Source organism: Phaethon aethereus (genome assembly GCF_964289735.1).
Source record: "Phaethon aethereus genome assembly, chromosome: 5".
Classification (NCBI taxonomy): Eukaryota; Metazoa; Chordata; class Aves; order Phaethontiformes; family Phaethontidae; genus Phaethon; species Phaethon aethereus.
In genome coordinates, this window is record NC_138579.1 from 59,865,711 (window position 1) to 59,886,647 (window position 20,937).

Here is a 20,937-nt window from a genome sequence, read left to right on the forward strand (position 1 = left end):
TTTTGAAAAAGAGGCCACCAAAAAGTTTGTGTTGCATACTACACACAGCAAAGAAGTAGGTATTCTAAATACCTGCTTATGATTTTTATGCAGTAGAACTGAAGAATAAAGTAGATAACTGGGTGCCTCATTTAATGACTTCCATTCAGAATACTACCTATACCTGAAACATACACTATATCCAGAAGTTAAATTTTACTTTAATGATTATGCTGTAAACCACTTTCCTGTTGAGCATGAATACTACTCAACTTAATATTTACAACTGTACAATTGTACTCAACAGCCAGTACATATAATACTTCCTTGGTAGGCACTCAGGCATTCAAGTGGAATGCTAAGAAATTACAACTGAAAATTCTGAAGTCTGGTTTACAGATTTCTGGTTTTGCAATTCTTTGAACTGTGTTTTCTACACTATGCTCTCCCAAGTACATCATGAACTAAAAGTCCTGATCATGTGCCATGTATTCATTCCCTATCAAAGAAAAGGTCCTTTGAAATGGTATGAGGAAATGATACATGACATTCTACTAAAATCCACCCAGCTGAAATACCTTCTTGCATTTAACCATCAAAAAGTGAAAAGTGTAATTTTTATTTAATCATGCAGAATTTAATCAAAATTTCTTGGTAACCTGTTAAGAAATCTAAATGTGTGGAAGATTCAAAATACATTAAAAGTGATTTTGTTTATTCAATACAGATTGAAACAGAAAATAGCTAGGTTTTTTAACAGATACTTAAGTTTCAGTTGTGATGCAGTTTATGCTAGCTCACAGGAAATGGTAACTGATCACACAGCAATGACTCTCGTACTTGATCTACCTGTTAAATCACAGAACAGGACAGCTCAAATAGTGTCCTACTGATCTTTGTACTGACTGCTGGGCATTCCTTGAAAAAATCTCAGGCATACAAAATATAGGCTAACTCATGAGTATGTTGAGTTTGTTAATTAGCTGGACAACCAACTGTATATGAAATTGAGTCTTTTAATTGTAAAAAATGAGATAATGAGAAAACAAGATATATACAGGAGGACTACCTCTATCCTCCTGTAAAGCTACCTCCTTTACAGTAATCTACTCGTTAAGAGCTGTACACATATCATCTTTCACCATTGGTAGGTGTGTATACAGCTAGCTCAAAATGGCTTAATTTTTTCAGCTGTGGTAATTAACCCAGGGCCCAGAGAATGGATCCGTCCCAATCATTCACCTAACTCAAATTCCAGATGCAACAAATTTGTGTTACGGAAGAATGGGGATGACAGGTAAATCATGGAATATAAATATGGACAACACATCTTGAACGCAACAGTTACTCCTAAAGCCATATCATGACTTTTACTTTCATTTATTATTTTTTTTCATTGGCGTAATTCCCAGTCACAATAAAGCAGGAAAAAGGGGGAATAAAGAGGGAGAAAAAAAGTGGGGCAAAAAAGTGGGATGAAAAAGGAAGCAAGAAAAAGGGGGCAAGAAACAGGGGGCAAGAGGGAAGAAAGGGAAAAAGTAAATGTCTGTTAAAGCCCAGCTAGTTGGTATAGTTAACTCATGCCAATTTGTGTACTGAATGCCACACAAAGGAGTGATTTGACTGTCAAACTGTCCAGCTGCCTTTGATACCTCAGTCCAGGTAATTGTGTAAACTATGAAAAGTGGGAGTGATCTTTGGCACAAACCCAAAAGAAAATTTAAACTCATAACCCTGGGTCCATTGTAATAGTCTTACAGAAATAAAAATGAAATAAGTGATTTTCACATGGGAACAAACATGACAGGAAAGCATCGGGTCTTTTAGATGCTCTTCCTGTGCTCATCATCTAAACCCATGAACAATCATGTACAAAAGACGATTTTTAAACGATGGAGATTTATGTTCAAATATAACGGCATAAATCAACACTGACAGTAGCTCCTAGACAAAGTAAAAAATATTTTACAAAAGGATGAAAGAAAATCCACCAAAAAGCTAAGCGATCATAAATATTACCCTCATCACCTGCATGTGTTGAAACAAATGGCCAATCCTGGTAGTGGCCAGAGCATAGAATCAAAGTCAGGACTTGTAGTTCCAGGCTCAGCTCTGTCAGTTATTTTGGGCAAAGTCACTTTGAATTCTCAGCTTGTTCTGGTTAGTTTGTAAAAAAGCAATATGAATACCAACCTTAAGAAGCACGCTGCTGCTCCTATGCAGTCAAAATCCATGCACTAAAAATACTCTTGGTACAAATACAAGCATTTCATGAAGCCTGCAGCGTCTATATTCTCCACTCAGAGTGCTTATTCAGCCCGTTTGACTAGAATGGAAACTAATTAATACATCAAAAGGGCCCCAATGTTTACAGTTGTATTCAAAAGAATTTACTCATTATTTCTCCAACTTAAGTAAAACAGTAGTTCAGTGTTTTTCATGAAGCAATACTACATATATAAAACAAATCTTCACCTATCTTTCCATAGGACAGCTAAACTATACTGATATTTATGCTCCTTCTCCCTGTCCCGATAATTCATTTCTGCCAGACAGAATGAATGTAGGAGGCAGCAAAAGAATTTCCTACTTATAAGGGAGGATTTAAGGGCTGACAGCTTATAAAAGACCCCAGAAGAAAATAATAAAAATAGTTCTGAACTGATAAAGTCCTTATTCTAAAGGTGTCTGTACAATAGCTTGAATGAGCACTGAGGTGTAAATTGTAATAACCAAGCAGAAATAAGTTAACTTCTGCAAAGGACACGAAACACTTTCAAGAGACTAATGGCATGTAAAAAAACCCCAACATTTCCCCTCCCTAATTATGTATTAAAAAGACATTATCCATATGAAAATAACAAATGACACCCTACAGTTTGTGAAAACACAAGGTAGATTTGGGATTTGCTATGTGTGACTATATGCAACTTTCTGAATTCAGGAATTATCTTTCCATTATTTCCACCTTATTGAGTGACACTGGGTAATACCAGCCTAGATTTTTTTTCTCTGTTTCCTGACACTGGATACTTCTGATTCTGAAAATGATACTTGCAGCTCAGTAAAAAATGTGTACCAACTTCAAGATTCCCAAACTTACTGCAAGGTGCAGGTCCCCAAAGAGTTTCTCTATGACATTATATTATTTAGATTGCTCGTTTCTGGAAAAGAAAAGCATGCTTTGTGCTGATCACTCATCAGTCGTTGCCCTTTACACCACAAAATCTTAAAGAAGAAAGTAATTTTATTCTAGCAAACCAAAGGATCCAGTTATTGATTGTGAAGTTGGAAAAAGAGTTACAAAACAAAAAGAGTAAAAAACAGAATATAAATCCACCTGAGAATGCTCTTTTCACATAGGATTTTGCTGCATGTCTCTTGGCTATGGAAACAAAGGGACAAACTCAACAGTACTCTATTTTTTAGAGATTTCCTTTCTGTCTCCAACTTATATCCTGGGTTATTGGTTTGGATCTTTTTGGTGAGAAGAGGAAGGAAAAGAGGTGAGAACGAGGTTGCTGCTGACTGCAAAGAACAGCTTCCTCCTCAGCTCCTCGAAGAATCACGGTGCTATGGTGTATCTGCTTCATCTCTGTGAGAAAGCTATTGCAACACCTATGAGATTACCCGCCATTCTTCTTTGCATACCAAAGGAGATCACAGCACTTCCTCTCCTGTATTGGTTAAGGTTCTCCCTGGAAGTCTGCAAGTGTAAGCTCATAGATCATCCAGGACATAGCGACACTGCTACTTTAAAAGGTTACTCCCCATCTAGGAGCTGTTTATATATAGACATTCAGCCAATTACCACCTATCGCATATCATGAATAGGTACTACTTACTGTAGGCAACATGCCCTCCCTAAGGTGAGGTAAACCAAGTTCTGCATATGACCATATTTTATGAGCCAGTCCTCCATTCAGATCTATGGTGTGCCCACACAGATACCTGGTAAATTCAAAAAGACTTCAAAGAAGTCCCACAGGATCAGCCTGCGTAGATTGACCTGCAGGAGTGAGGCTTATCTATATTTTCTTTACCTATATATTTCTAAATCGATGTATTACTTGCAGACAACACTGCATCACGCCACATATATATCAATATTTATCACAGCATGCACATACTCAAACAAGTATAAGTATATATGAATATGTCTTCAAGTCTGACTGAGCACTGCATGGATAACATCAGTCAAAAAGTAAAATTCAACGAATGGTTTTCCCATTTGGTCTGAAATATAAAATTATACCCATATGTATTTGTGTACAAATGTGGGGAAAGGTCATAAAAACATAAAGTAAGAACTGTGAAGTTTCTGGGGGTTTTTTGGTGGTTTTTTTTTTTTTTTAGTTTTGACTTCTACTGCTTCAGGAAAAGAAGGACAAAATACTACATCAAGCTTCTCCAACCTGAAAACCTCAGCAACAAAAAAGAAAACAATTTGCCACCTCTCCTACCTTCAGAAAGCCACCAAACAAGACTGGACTCAAGACTAACTTATATTTTAAAAGACTTTAAAATATGAGTAGCAAAGCAGTTCATTACACTGTTTATCTACTATTAAGTCACCATGAAAAATAAAAGAAAGGCCAATTCACTTACAATTCAGCCCTACCAAATCACAGACAGGTACACTAAACCAGCAGAGGGCAATAGAATTCTAGAATTTTGCAAAATTGGGATGTAATTCTGGATTGAGCTTTATTTATTGTATACATTTTCTTGCAAAAGTGACTTAAACATCTAACTACTCATGATCTTTAATCCCAGATTCCTGAAGCTCATGTATAATTTACTATACATTACTTAAAGCCATACAGAATATCTCAGATTTCTATACAGATGTATGCTAATACAAAGTTACATGTAACATTAAATAATGCACAATAGCATACTTCTCCTTCCTCCAAAGAGACAACAAAAAGATTACAAAGTTCTGTTATACACAGAACACACTAAGAAAACTAAAATCATCTAGAATGACGAATGTTCAGAATCCGCAAAAAAGAAAAAGAAGACATTTTGATACCAGAACTTCAGAGTTCTAAATAAAGTTCCAAGAAATGGATAAGAAATATGCGGATTTTTTCCCCTGTCTACAGTAAATTAAAGTTTTGGGTTTTTTTTTAAATCTAATTTCATTATTGAGATTACCATGAGTCTATTCACCAAGGTTTAAATCCATTAGTTAAGTTACAGATTTCACAAATTCTCAGTTGCAGTGTTGAATCCATCTAAAGAGTTTTTGAAATTGTGACACAGCTATTTTGAAAATCTTCTAAAATGTCACCATATTCCTTTGGCATTAGGTGGCTCAGCAGTGAGCATGCACCTGTGTGACTGGATTGGAATGATGGTATTTGCTCTACTCACAAAAATAGCCTCCCAGCAACAAAGCTGTTATCCAGGCCTACACTCAGAAACAAATAAATCCTGTAAAACTCAGAAGTTTATGTTTTTGTTTATATTCAGATAGTGGTTCTTAGAATTATTGATGACCTGATATGAGACTTAAAGCCCAGTTAATAGAGCATCTAAATAAAGTAATTCTTTTTAAATTCTTCGGTCACTTCATTCTAGTATTTCTTTAATTACTATGTTCCTTCTCCTATGGCAGCTTTCTCTGTCTTCAGTGGTAGAATTCTCTCTGAAGTTCTCTCAATATATAGCATTCCCTTTTCTGAAGAAACTATTAAAACAATAGTCTTCAAGTAGTCCTCAAGAATAGGATGAGCACAATAGTCAGAAAGATGTAAAGGTACAATACAGAACATAAATTGCAAAGTAATAAAAAAAATTATGACAGTAGTAGATCTTACCTTGGCAATACAAATAATATATACTACCTGATTCAGAAGGTGAGAGGATGGACAAAAACAGGAAGCACAATATCATGAAGAATCCTGAAAGGACAAGGAACTTGAACTTATTGCACTCTGAGGTAAGTCATTTGAGAGATTAAATGAAGATCCAGCCTGACAAACAGCCAAAGAAAATGACTGTGGAGGTGCTGGAGTGTGTGGAAGATAACTTCCTGACACAGCTGGTAAGGGAGCCTACTAGGGAACGTGCCTTGCTTGACCTGCTGTTTACAAACAGAGAAGGACTCGTGGGAGATGTGGTGGTCAAAGGCTGTCTTGGGCTTAGAGACCATGACATGATAGAATTCTCGATTCTGAGTAGAAGTAAGGAGAGGGGTCAACAAAACTGCTACCATGGAATTCTGGAGGGCAGACTTCAGCCTTTCTAGGTCACTGGTTGAGAGAGTCCCTTGGGAGACAGTCCTGAAGGGCAAAAGGGTCCAGGAAGGCTGGACAGTCTTCAAGAAGGAAATCTTAAAGGTGCAGGAGCAGATGGTCCCCATGTGCCGAAAGATGAGCTGGCAGGCAAGACGACCGGCCTGGCTGAACAGGGAGATATTGCTGGGACTCAGGGAAAAGAGGAGAGTTTATCACCTTTAGAAGAAGGGGAAGGCAACTCAAGAAGAGTACAAGGATCTCGTTAGGTCAAGCAGAGACAAAATTAGAAAGCCAAAAGCCCAGCTAGAACTCAAGCTGGCCACAGTCATAAAGGATAACAAAAAATTCTTCTACAAATATATTAACAACAAAAAGAGAGCCAAGGAGAATCTCCATCCCTTACTGGATATGGTGGGGAACATTGTCACCAAAGATGAGGAAAAGGCTGAGGGGCTGAGGTACTTAATGCCTTCTTTGCCTCAGTCTTTAATAGGCAGACCAGGTACCTGCAGGGTTTCCAGCCACCTGAGCTGGAAGATGGGGATGGAGAGCAGAGTAAACTCTTCATAAGCCAGGAGGAAGCAGTTAATGACATGCTACGCCACCTGGACATTCACAAGTCCATGGGCCTGGATGGGAACAACCCAAGAGTGCTGAGGGAGGTGGCAGAGGAGCTTGCGAAGCCACTCTCCATCATTTATCAGGAGTCCTGGTTAACAGGGGAGGTCCCAGATGACTGGAGGCTTGCCAATCTGACGCTCATCTAAAAGAAGGGGCGGAAAGAGGATCCCAGGAACTACAGGCCTGTCAGCCTGACCTTGGTATCGGGGAAGATTATGGAGGGGTTCATCTTGAGGGCGCTCACAGGGCATGTGCAGGACAACCAAGGGATCAGGCCCAGCCAACACAAATTCATGAAGGGCAGGTCCTGCTCGACCAACCTGATCTCCTTCTATGACCAGGTGACCCGCCTAGTGGATGAGGGAAAGGCTGTGGATGTTGTCTACCTGGACTTTAGTAAAGCCTTTGACAGTGTCTCCCACAGCATTCTCCTGGAGAAACGGGCGGTTTGTGGCTTAGACAGGTGTACTCTTTGCTGGGTAAAGAACTGGCTGGGTGGCCAAGCCCAGAGAGTCGTGGTGAATGGAGTTAAATCCAGCTGGCGGCCGGTCACAAGTGGTGTTCCCCAGGGCTCACTACTGGGGCCGGTCTTATTTAATATCTTTATTGCTGACCTGGATGAGGGGATCGAGTGCTCCCTCAGTAAGTTTGTAGATGACACCAAGTTGGGTGGGAGTGTTGATCTGCTGGAGGGCAGAAAAGCTCTGCAGAGGGATCTGGACAGGCTGGATCGATGGGCCAAGATCAACTGTATGAGGTTTAATAAGGCCAAGTGCTGGGTCCTGCACTTCGGTCACAACAACACTGCTGACGTGGGGAGGAGTGTCTGCAGAAATGCCTGCTGGAAATGGTCCTGGGGGTGCTGGTTGACAGCTGGCTGAACATGAGCCAGCAGTATGCCCAGGTGGCCAAGGCGGCCAACAGCGTCCTGGCCTGTATCAGGAATAGTGTGGCCAGCAGGAGTAGGGAAGTGATCGTGCCCCTGTACTCAGCACTGGTGAGGCTGCACCTCAAATACTGTGTTCTGTTTTGGGCCCCTCACTACAAGAATGATGTTGAGGTGCTGGAGCGTGTCCAAAGAAAGGCAATGAAGCTGGTGAGGGGCCTGGAGCACAAGTCTTATGAGGAGTGGCTGAGGGAACTGGGGTTGTTCAGCCTGGAGAAGAGGAGTCTGTTGGGAGACCTTATTGCTCTCTACAACTACCTGAAAGGGGGTTGTGGTGAGGTGAGTGTTGGTTCCCAACTAACTAGTGATAGGACGAGAGGAAATGGCCTCAAGTTGCACGAGGGGAGGTTTAGATTGGATATTAGGAAAAATTTCTTCACCAAGAGAGTGGTCAAGCATTGGAACAGGCTGCCCAGGGAGGTGATGGAGTCACCATCACTTCAAGTATTCAAAATACATGTGGATGTGGCACTTCGGGACATGGTTTATGGGGCATGGTGGTGTTGGGTTAACAGTTGGACTTGATGATCTTAAAGGTTCTTTCCAACCTTAATGATTCTGTGATTCTGTGGATGTAAGTTCATTAGGGGCAAGATATTGTAAGGAACTCTTCTGTCAAATGATAAGATCCAGATACGGCATGAGCCGTGCATGAGGAAGAGGAGAGCTACAACATCTGCCTAGTAAATTCTTATTGGCAGGACTGTTTAGAACTAACGACAAAGAACTGATGTTGTATTCACAAGTTCAGAAAGCCAGTGATGAATCAGAGGAAGTGAAGAAGAGCAAAACCACTGCAAAACCACTCAATCATAGCTAACAAGAATCCCCAGATTGCTGTTTTAACTTTAAAAGTATGTTTGCTTTTACAAAAATAATTTCCTGAACTATAATCTTTATATGAAAGGAACTTTTAATGGCTGTCATAAAAATCCTTGACTGGGAGATTGTTTGGAAATATTGACAGAACTTTGACCATCACCTTACTAGTCACTTCCACGACCCCACTCATATTCATAAGCACCTGCCAAGTAACAACATTATCCTTTCTCAAAATTCAGTAAAAAACTGCTTTTATATCATGTCTATAAAAACTTCAGCCATAGTTAACCGACTGGTGGACAGAATCACCACCAATAGTGCTGACTAACACTGCTCCACAGCTTCCTTGCAGTGCCTCAAACTGCCTGGCTTCAAGTATTAATAGTTATTTCAAATTCATATTGTAAGCTCTTGAGGATAACTATCTTAATCATAGAACCTTTGGGTTGGAAGGGACCTTTTAAAAGGCCATCTAGTCCAACCCCTCTGCAGTGAGCAGGGACATCTTCAACTAGACCAGGTTGCTCAGAACCCCCTCCAACCTGACCTTCAATGTTTCCAGGGATGGGGCACTTACCACCTCTCTGGGCAACCTGTGCCAGTGTGTCACCACCTTCATTGTGAAAAATGTCTTCCTCCTATCTAGTTTCTTCTCTCCTGTGTGATGTCCTTAAATTCACTGCTGTTTGTTTTGGAAAAGTTACGTAAAAAATAGGAACCACTTAAAGTCTGCCTACATATGTTTTCTTTTGTGGTTCAACTTCTTCCATAATATCCACTATATAATACAGGCACGTTCTTGCTCTTTTTTAAGCAGGAAACTGAATGTATTCCTACATTTAAGGGATTACCATTCTGAGAAAGGATAAATAAGAGTAAGTACAGTATTAAAAATAATGTTATTTAATACAATTTCTGTTACAGAAACATTTCCATAGACTGAGATAGTATCAGAACTGGTAGAATAGAGATACAAGAAGAAATTAATGAAAGTAGACAAAACTTCTTGCCAAGACAATAAAGGAAGTCTTTCAGGATGGGAGTTTCCTAAATTAAAACTAGCAATTCAAGAGTGAAGAATTTTGAAGTAGAAGTTATTTCATCCCAGGCACATCAGAGTAAGACAGAAACATTTAGAAGGAAATATAGTAACTAGATGTAAGAATGAAAATATTTCAGTATAGAAAGTTAACGCATTACAGAAAGTCCTTCTAGCTTTATAGAGGGCTAAGAGCATGCTGATGTTTATGAGAATTACATGGGCCAATCGCAGTTGTGCAGAAGTTAAGGATGAAAAATCACGTTAAATGTAAAAACACCCCACTAATTTTGCTTTTCAGAATTAACTGTATCTCCAGTAACTTTATGCAATTCCCTTGTATTTAAACAAATTCTCAAATAAAGACTAATATATTATTATTTGTTATAAAGTAACAGAGATAATATTAGTAGCAATTTGTCCACTGTTTCCCACAGTGCAGTTGGAGCAATATTCCACTCATACCAGCTGATACTAACCGTAAAATTTGCCTGATAAAGACATAAAAATGGAATCAACTCTTCACCCATCATCATAGATTTCCGCATCATCCTTTCATTAAGTAGCTTTTCTGTGTCTTTGTAGCTGATGCTATACAACAGGAGCACATTTCAAATTAACCTTGAATTGAATCTCTCTTGGAAAAGTGTTTGATGGTAATTGTTAGAATATTATAAACTATTCTGAACTTCTCTAGTACTGCCTCTTTAATCTTCAGAGAAAGCCTTTATCCCTATAACTGGGAATCCCTCCCACACTTACCAGGCTCTGGAGTAAAGTGGTCATTTATTTAGGCATTTCAAGGAGTAGAGTCTTTTTTTCATTGAATGTCTTTCACAACTGTTATTGAAACTTCGTAATTCATTTCAACTAGGAAAGTATACACTCAAATTACCTTAATTTTATTATTATGCTATGCAAAAGAGCATATGTATATCACTGTGGAAAACATTAGAATTATTTATAAAGGTGTCTTAACATGGAATACTTCCAGTTTCACACTTTATCTATAGCTTCAAATTTTTTTCTTAAATCACAGTTTTCTACTCACCTTGAAGATTATTAAAAAAAACCCTTAAACTTAAACAAAAAAGACTTCTGATAAACATGGACTAACATATTTTTCATCTTGAAAAAGCTACTAGGATCATTCTAAAGATGACCTGAATAAATGTTCTGCACTATATCCAAAATTAAGTAAATTGATTTACCAAATTTTGGTAATCTTTTAAAAACATTGAATAAAGCAATTCTTCTATTTTATGTAATTCTATTTCCTTCTCAGTAGAGAACAGTATAGGTGTATGGATACAAATGATAAATGGGCAGACATGCAGACAAACAGCCAAACAATAGCATACCCTAAGGATTTCAGTTAGCCCTAGTCTGCAAAATATTTCTGATGTTTCATTGCAAGTTCTAGAACAAAATTAGTATCAGTATCCAACTGAAATTTCATTCAAAATTTGGGGGCTTACAAGCATTGAAATTAAAAAAAATTGTAATTAAAACCGCCAATTCTTCACTCCATCCCTTCCAAGAATTACATAATTTACAGAATCACAGAATCATTAGGTTGGAAAAGACCTTTAAGATCACCAAGTCTAACGATCAACCCAACACCACCAAGTCCACTAAACCATGTCCTGAAGTGCAATGTCTACATGTTTTATGAACACTTCCAGTGATGGTGACTCACCATCACACTGGGCACCCTGATCCAATGTTTAACCACTTTCTCAGTAAAGAATTTTTTCCTAACATCTAGTCTAAACCTCCCCTGGTGCAACTTGAGGCCATTTCCTCTCATCCTATCACTAGTCAGTTGGGAGAAGAGACCAACACCCACCTCACCACAACCCCCTTTCAGGTAGTTGTAGAGAACGATAAGGTCACCCCTCAGCGTCCTCCTCACCTCCAGACTAAGTAACCCCAGTTCCCTCAGCCACTCCTCATAAGACTTGTGCTCCAGACCCCTCACCAGCTTCGTTGCCCTTCTCTGGACATACTCCAGAAACTCAACATCATTCTTGTAGTGAGGGGCTCAAAACAGAACACAGTATTTGAGGTGCAGCCTCACCAGTGCTGAGTACAGGGGCACGATCACTTCCCTACTCCTGCTGGCCACACTATTGCTGATACAGGCCAGGACGCTGTTGGCCGCCTTGGCCACCTGGGCATACTGCTGGCTCATGTTCAGCCAGCTGTCAACCAGCACCCCCAGGACCATTTCCAGCAGGCATTTCTGCAGACACTCCTCCCCACGTCAGCAGTGTTGTTGTGACCGAAGTGCAGGACCCAGCACTTGGCCTTATTAAACCTCATACAGTTGATCTTGGCCCATCAATCCAGCCTGTCCAGATCCCTCTGCAGAGCTTTTCTGCCCTCCAGCAGATCAACACTCCCACCCAACTTGGTGTCATCTACAAACTTACTGAGGGAGCACTCGATCCCCTCATCCAGGTCAGCAATAAAGATATTAAATAAGACCGGCCCCAGTAGTGAGCCCTGGGGAACACCACTTGTGACCGGCCGCCAGCTGGATTTAACTCCATTCACCACGACTCTCTGGGCTTGGCCACCCAGCCAGTTCTTTACCCAGCAAAGAGTACACCTGTCTAAGCCACAAGCCGCCCGTTTCTCCAGGAGAATGCTGTGGGAGACACTGTCAAAGGCTTTACTAAAGTCCAGGTAGACAACATCCACAGCCTTCCCCTCATCCACTAGGCGGGTCACCTGGTCATAGAAGGAGATCAGGTTGGTCGAGCAGGACCTGCCCTTCATGAATTTGTGTTGGCTGGGCCTGATCCCTTGGTTGTCCTGCACATGCCCTGTGAGCGCCCTCAAGATGAACCCCTCCATAATCTTCCCCGATACCAAGGTCAGGCTGACAGGCCTGTAGTTCCTGGGATCCTCTTTCCGCCCCTTCTTTTAGATGAGCGTCAGATTGGCAAGCCTCCAGTCATCTGGGACCTCCCCTGTTAACCAGGACTCCTGATAAATGATGGAGAGTGGCTTCGCAAGCTCCTCTGCCACCTCCCTCAGCACTCTTGGGTTGTTCCCATCCAGGCCCATGGACTTGTGAATGTCCAGGTGGCGTAGCATGTCATTAACTGCTTCCTCCTGGCTTATGAAGAGTTTACTCTGCTCTCCATCCCCATCTTCCAGCTCAGGTGGCTGGAAACCCTGCAGGTACCTGGTCTGCCTATTAAAGACTGAGGCAAAGAAGGCATTAAGTACCTCAGCCCCTCAGCCTTTTCCTCATCTTTGGTGACAATGTTCCCCACCATATCCAGTAAGGGATGGAGATTCTCCTTGGCTCTCTTTTTGTTGTTAATATATTTGTAGAAGAATTTTTTGTTATCCTTTATGACTGTGGCCAGCTTGAGTTCTAGCTGGGCTTTTGGCTTTCTAATTTTGTCTCTGCTTGACCTAACGAGATCCTTGTACTCTTCTTGAGTTGCCTTCCCCTTCTTCTAAAGGTGATAAACTCTCCTCTTTTCCCTGAGTCCCAGCAATATCTCCCTGTTCAGCCAGGCCGGTCGTCTTGCCTGCCAGCTCATCTTTCGGCACATGGGGACCATCTGCTCCTGCACCTTTAAGATTTCCTTCTTGAAGACTGTCCAGCCTTCCTGGACCCTTTTGCCCTTCAGGACTGTCTCCCAAGGGACTCTCTCAACCACTGCCCTGAACAGGCCAAAGTCTGCCCTCCGGAAGTCCATGGTAGTGGTTTTAGTCACATAAACATTATGAAGCAGTTCTCCAATGCATCTCATCACATTATGCTAAATAACAAATTTCAATTTTAATGCAAGACGTTCAATCCATGAGACAGTTTTCTGCATTTGGGTTATTTTTTCTGAAACTAGATGAGCACTATCCAAGTGTAGATCTAGCCATTAAAAACAACAACTGCCTCTGAAATCTAAATTAAATACTTGTGATTTTGAAAAATCAAAGAATCACAGAATCATTAAGGTTGGAAAAGGCCTTTAAGATCATCAACTCCAACCATCAACCCAACACCACCAAGTCCACTAAACCATATCCTGAGGTATCATGTCTACATGTTTTTTGAACACTTCCAGCGATGGTCACTCCACCACCTCTCTGGGCAGCCTGTTCCAATGTTTGACCACTCTCTCAGTAAAGAAATTTTTCCTAATATCCAGTCTAAACCTCCCCTGGTGCAACTTGAGGCCATTTCCTCTCGTCCTATTGCTAGTCATCTGGGAGAAGAGCCGAACACCCACCTCACCACAACCCCCTTTCAGGTAGTTGTAGAGAGTGATAAGGTCTCCCCTCAGTCTCCTTTTCTCCACACTGAACAACCCTCCTATTGCTCTGGCTACTGCAAGTTAAAGAAATGCTCATCTATACAATATGAAAGAACATTCATTGTCTCTACACAGAACAAACTTTACTGTCAGAACAGTAAATTTTTATTATGCCACTTCCTTATTCAAACACAGGTGGCCAGGACTGTAATTTCTGAATGCCAAATAACAAAAATTTGCAAGTGTCTTACTATCTACTATGTAATGTGGTAGAATATCCTTAGAAAGGTACAGGAACACAACTGATTATACACAATTTAAGCACAATATTTTAATTATAAAATCTGAAAAAAATCCCCTGAGAGTGAGAAAATTGTATTATGATCTGCACATTCAGATCCTGCAATGGTTCAGGGATGCAAGAAAGAATGTTTGATCAGACGGACAAACATCACCTTAGTTGAAAAGGGAGGGAAGATGCAGAAGGGGACTTTGACTGTGACTTGGCATGGAATAGCAGTGAGGAAGGCAGCTTTTGCTCCCTCTGCCTGTTGTCCAGCAGACAGGGTGAAACTGGTGCCTGCCATTGATCACCACTCTTGCTGCGTACCAAACCTTCAAAAATGCAGCGTAGTCTACATGACATTTTGCCACCTTGGCAAAGAGACATAACTGAAACAGAGGATCCAAATCCTGTGAATTTGAAAATATAATTAAAGTATGTCCTTTTCATCTTGTCCTTTCTACCCACATGTAGAAAAAGACCTCTTTTCCACAGCACCAGGGAATACAACATTTCTATTTTATACACAGAAAAAATGACTGCATACCAAATAAGCATGGGTCATCTGTACAAAAAAAAAAAAAAACATGGAAAAATTCTTTTATCTTCATGTACAAATACATTTCAATTTTAAACAAAATTCCAACAGTATTACTGAAGGTAAACTAAAGCCTTTTTCTAACCCAGAAGCAAAAGATGTGTTTGTTTTTGTGACATTAACAGCACACACTATAGTCCACTGTCACTGATGAGTCACATTTTGCTAACAGCTCATGTCCAATATTTAAAATTTTTAAAAAGCATTGTGACTGTTTGACTATTTTTTCTAGAAAAAATGTAATTATTTCTCCAGGCCACAAATATGCAACCAGTACTGACTTCCTGTCTACAAATTTAATCCCATCAGCTATGAGTTAGAGTGTGATCAAATCCCGCCTGATCAAGTTTCACAACAGATCACTCACCGGACTTCAGGAGTTAGAATTCTGAAATTTCACCAGATATCGCAAGAGCTGATAGCATTCCATCCACAGGGTGATGTTTCTTGTTATTTTAATTAGATATATTTAGAAATACCCTAGTCTAATCTTTACGTAAGCAAAGACATTAAGACGAGACCTGTTAGATCATGCAAGCTTGTTCCTTTCTATACAAATTTTTACTGTTTTCCCCAAGAATATTTTAAAATACCTCAAAGCTGGACCATTGACTACTTTATGAGAAGATCATTCCAGAATCTTATCAACATCACTTCTAGGAGTATGTTTCTCTTACTACTCTGTTTCTTGCTTTCATCTGCTGGATTCACAGGAAAACACATCTTTCTCATTATTTATATACCTCAAACACTTGGTGTCTCCACTATGTGTGGCCATGTACAGCAAAGCTATTTAGGAAGAACAGGTAATTGTTTCATTATTGCTCTATCCTGGCTGAAACCAGGAGAGTAAATAAAATGAAACATCACTTGCACAGTTAATACCAATGCGCACACAAATGAAAACCTGTGTCACTATTAGATGCACAATTCCACAATGTGCAGTTTCAACAGGGCTAGGTGAAATAACATTTAATATGCTGCTGGCATTAAACATGGTATTCTGATAATGGAAACAACAATAAAAACAAGTACATACTGCCAAGCACTACTTTATTTTTTGGAAAGCATAAACAAAGTCACACTTGTAGCAGAGGTAAGAGAGTTATGCATATGGAAGCAACAGTATTGGAATACCTGTGCTCTGCCTACAGAAAAATTAAATGCAGCTTGAAGTGTCTGTGTGCGCGTTCATTTGTGTGTAAACTACACTGTATATGGTAATTCAATAAAATTGATAAGCAACTCAGTAGAAAAGGCCATGACACAGCTTGACAGAGCAAACATACCAGTTTTCCTGAAGGTATTTTAATAAAAAACAAATAATCCCCCAAAAGATCTTAATTTTAGTTTGTACATTCCTCTGGACTTATCAGAGACAGAACAGCAATATGCTGTGTTAAGCAATGAAAGTTTAATCATTCTATCTAAGATTTTGGTAAAGGGAAACCCGGTGAAATGAGAACTTATAAACTGTTAATACATTAGAAAGCAGGAAGCTCAAGGGAGAAAAATAAAGCAGCAGGATTTGATATTATTTCTCCCCAAAACGGGGGACGAGGAACACTAGTTCTAGAGCAGGAATCCCTCCAAAGGGTTATAAAGATGTTAACATGGGAAAAAAATGACACCCATTTTTCTTAATTTAAGAATACTGACACAGAACATTGTTCCTACACAGGTTCATGCCAGGTAGAACATGCTCACTCTAGTCTAGGATGCAATTTTTAAAACCCCTAGAGAAGTTGAAAAATGCTCCAAAAAGTTTCATTTTTAGTCAAATTCCAAAAAGAACCTTAAACTGTTAATCTTAATTTTAACTAATCGCTGCAAAGTTTGTCTACTGATTTTAAGTTCTGAACAGCACATCAGTTTGTGTTTAGTATGAATAGTTTCATACCAAAATAAGTACTTTGCCAAAGAATTGTATCTAATGGGACATACCAAAGGGGGCCATCACTGAACCTGAGGATTAGATCTGGGAAAAACAAAATTCTTTTTCTATTATGCATTAACAGCTGGCTTTTGCAAGTTAACAGTCAGGTTACTTTAATTTTTAATTCAGGTCTGTAACATTAAAAAATTTAATCATCATGCTTCTTACATCCAGGGACTCACAGTTTCCTGAGTGTATAGCTTTAGAGTTAAATAGTTAGTATGGGACTAGGTTATTACACAAAAGATGTCAGAGAACTTTTTTTGAGAGAAATGGTGTGAGATCTCAGTACTCCTACCAAAAATACAAGTTTATAGAAGAAATTATTAAAAATATTCTATATTCAATCCATTTTTTTGCTGTCCTTCATTGTGAAATTAAAACTTATTTCAACTTATTTCAACACTCCTGATACTCCATGCCAAAAAAAAGTATTTTTTACTGCCTTTTCTGCCCCCCCCGATAAAACTTTATCAAATGAGGGATCTAACCAAACTGCTACAATCCCCAAAAATACCCTCTTGTGCCTCTCAAGGTAAAGAGCTGTGTGGACTCTCTTCACTATTTTTATTAGAGGAACTAAAAATCAGAAAATAAAACAAAACTGAAGTCAATCTTTCTTCACAATATAGGATTAATGCAGTAGCAAGGGTAAAATAGGGAAGTGGAAAATCTCTATAGGTCATTAGCTCTTTCTCCAAATTAAATATTCGTGTCAGCAACAAATGACAAACATTTCACGATCCTGCTAGTAAAGGACTCAAAAGAAAGGGAATAGAAACAGATAAACTTGTAATTAAAGATGAGAGAAAGTTTATTTCCTGGGATTGAAAAATGTAATGCCTTGCCATGCTAGCTTATATAAGAGAATGAAAATACACTGTTGACTCTTTCCAGAAAGCAGTCTTGTGGTATTACGTGCAGCTCAAAATAAAGTCCGTTTAAATACAACTTTTTCACAGTTCAAACAATTAGAAGAGAGAAAATCTACCACTTTATGCTCTATATATGTAGCAAATACTGGCTTAAATAGGAGATTTCAAGAGACTTCCTACGCATATGACTCTCAAAATTGCTCCCGTCTTCAGTAGATGTTTCTGTGATCTATGACTGGTAAAGCTTCCCATTTTTTATTCTAAAAACTACCTCACAGAATCTATTTCTAGTTTAAAACAATCAGAAATTGTCCAGTTAGAATGTATAGTTGAAATTAAAACGCACCAATTGATTTCTCAGCTTATTGTTGTAGAAACATTAGTATCTATTCAGCTAAAATAGGAATCTCTTTGCATTTTATTTATAGCTACTCATAAATGCTTCATACACCATGTGAAGGATGGAAGGTTATATTTTTCTTAATTTCTATCACGTTATTGATATCTAGATGGACTGTCACAGTAACTACGATTTTGCAGTATCATGACGTACAAATTACCAATGATGAAACACAGTTCCCAAACTGGGTTGTATTAACAATATTCACATTAAACAAAGCTTATTTAGTATGACAAGCAAGTCCATGTTCTAAACTTCTTATCTTCTCAGATGTGTACATCCTAAAAAGTGAGCTAACCAGAACTGGTGAAAACCCTGCTGTATTCAGACACTGAGATAACTACAGCCATACTATGAAAGCTCTGCTTTTGAAATAATTGCTTGCAGAATTTTTATTATTTACATCTTTGTATTTACTATATTTTATTTTATGACTATTAAACACTGTGCAAAAAAAGAAAAGAAAGAAAAACCCAACACAAGAAATTGAAAACAAACATACAGTTATAACAAGCCATTCATAATATTCTCCAAAGTTAACAACTACGCAGACTGAAAAGTTAACAGGTACTTTTTGGGCAATGCTTCACATGCCAAATTAAACAAAAAAGTACTTCAATAAACAGTTTTTACTGAATAACATCAGAAATAATTCTTTTCAATTATTTTAGTGACTAGTTATAATTAAATGATAATTCTCTAACCCATAAGCCTGCAATTAGTTCTGGGTAAATTTATCATAATCATCATCACCCAACATCAGTAAGTGTAATTCTCGAGCAATATCCATAATAGCCTGTTACAAGACTTTCATTGACATCAATCAATTTTAGAATTAATCTTCCTACCTGCCACGTATCTCCTGTGATCACTTTCTTCATGTTAACAATGTACATAATGTAAAAAAACCCACAAAATAGGAGTGGTTTTCAATAAAAACTTACCCTATAAAAAGCAGTTGTCAGGGGTAGCAGTGCTGCAGCAATGCTATATTCTTCTGAAGATGAACAATCCTTCAAGAAAAACATACAAAAAAATATAAGCAAAACCATTTTCAGTGTTATGCATTATAATTTCATTTCCAACTTATGGAGTCCCTCTGATGTACTCCTTATACACAATGTAACTTTTAATCACTTAGCATCATGTAAGATTAACATATATTTATGTGTGTGCATGTGTGTGTACATATACTTATCTTCCCTCAATTTCTACTACATAGGTATGCTATGATTCTTCCCATTTAAGGAATTTATTCACAGCTTTCTCACTCCCATGTCTGAAACTAATTTCACCAACATCGTTTAGATATAAAAAGGAAAGCACTCCTCGTTTAGGAAACAATAAAAAGGTCACTTGCTTCCATTTGTGTCAACAGCAAATCTGACTAAAATGGAAGTGATGTGGTGACCAAAGAATATACTTTCAAAAAGTTTACACAAAGAAACTGGCATTTATTTAATACGAAATAATCACCTCCACAGCCTCCACAAAATTTTGGCACAAGGTTATTTTTAAAAGAGAATGAAAACCCATTCTCTTCACAGTCTCAGAATGCCTCATTCAACAGTCAAGTGTATCATTCGTGTCTCTCTAAGGCTAAAAAGGGTATGCCAAAGTAAATCAACTAGTAACTACACTGATGAAAATAGTGATTTTATTACAGAAGTCTTTTAAAATAAACCAGAATTGGAATGTAACTTAATATTTAAAAAAAAAACTACTTCAATTTTTAAGACTTTTTTTAAAAACACAGAATGAAAAATACTCAACAAGAGTTAAAAAAAAGATACTTTTTTAAAGTGACTAGATTTTTTTAATTCACTCTTTTTGCCAACACTTGAAGAACACAACATACACAGTCCTACTAGACAAATGTATCACTATTGTGCCCCGAATGATGAATGGCAAAACAACATTTCCATTTGAACAATTAATTTCAATATTTTTAACAGTCATTCTTACAACAGTCACGCTGTTGTAACTCAAATGCCAGACTTTTCATTTATGCCATCATCTCATATTAGAGTTCTCTAAAACACAGCAACTAGCAAAAACTTGGCACCAGCCAACTGCAACAGCAGAAATATAAAATCTGCATTACAAGAACAATCATGTTAAGGATCATTAGGATGTTACTTGAATTCATCTCACCCTGCTTTTTTAAATAGATGCTGAGCGATTATAGACTGCAGGTTTAAAACAATGGACCAAAAAACTCATCGCAAGACTATTTTGCTTCTCACTACTTTAGAAGTCCATTTCATCCTTTGTAATTTTGCAATAACAAATACTTCACTGAGTTTAATCAAGCTCACCTAAACAGAATACCAATGTCCATACACAGTTAAGTATATAGTAGCATTTAGAAAACTACTTACATATGTATTCTGAAAAGGTGTTCAACAAGTTCACAGATGTGAAGCTTTATTTCTGCACCAAGTTACTGAAGGTTTTAACAAGTCTAACTCTTCATGAATGTATGTATACTAACCGCGCATGAAAAACTAAAGGTGTGCAAGTGCTCACACTTCATAACACATTCCAATCTGGTAGAGGAAAACGGTAAGAAAAGCAGACACTGAGAAACACAATATACATTTTAATTATGCCTTTCAGTATTGTGACATGTATATAAAACCCCCAAATTAGTCTGTAAGATGTCAGAACAGTAAGACTAAAGGACATAGCCTCAGCTGCTTTTGATTTTCAATTTCTCCATTATTTCCTATTGTTATCCACATCCTTAACCCTGTTTCGGAATTTAGCACATGTATTTCTAGTTTATTATGAAGATGATATAAATATTGTTAGTATTTTTTCACTTAATCAGAAAACTTCCCATTTAAAATGAGACTTTACAACCTTTAGGAATGCTCAGCAGTTTTCAAAGAAATACGTATCTTATTTCTGTAT

At 38.3% G+C, this 20,937-nt stretch overlaps 1 protein-coding gene across 4 annotated transcripts in view; it reads right to left on the reverse strand.

Moving 5' to 3' along the window:
- SBF2 (SET binding factor 2) overlaps nucleotides 1-20,937 on the reverse strand; it is a gene marked incomplete at both ends in the record, with an annotated part of 278,020 nt that overhangs the window by 60,857 nt on the left and 196,226 nt on the right. For all 4 annotated transcript variants that reach the window (XM_082000477.1, XM_082000476.1, XM_082000474.1 and 1 more), the window contains one exon: nucleotides 18,966-19,034. In XM_082000477.1, coding sequence (XP_081856603.1) covers nucleotides 18,966-19,034 — 69 coding nt within the window. The remainder of the gene's footprint in view (nucleotides 1-18,965; nucleotides 19,035-20,937) is intronic.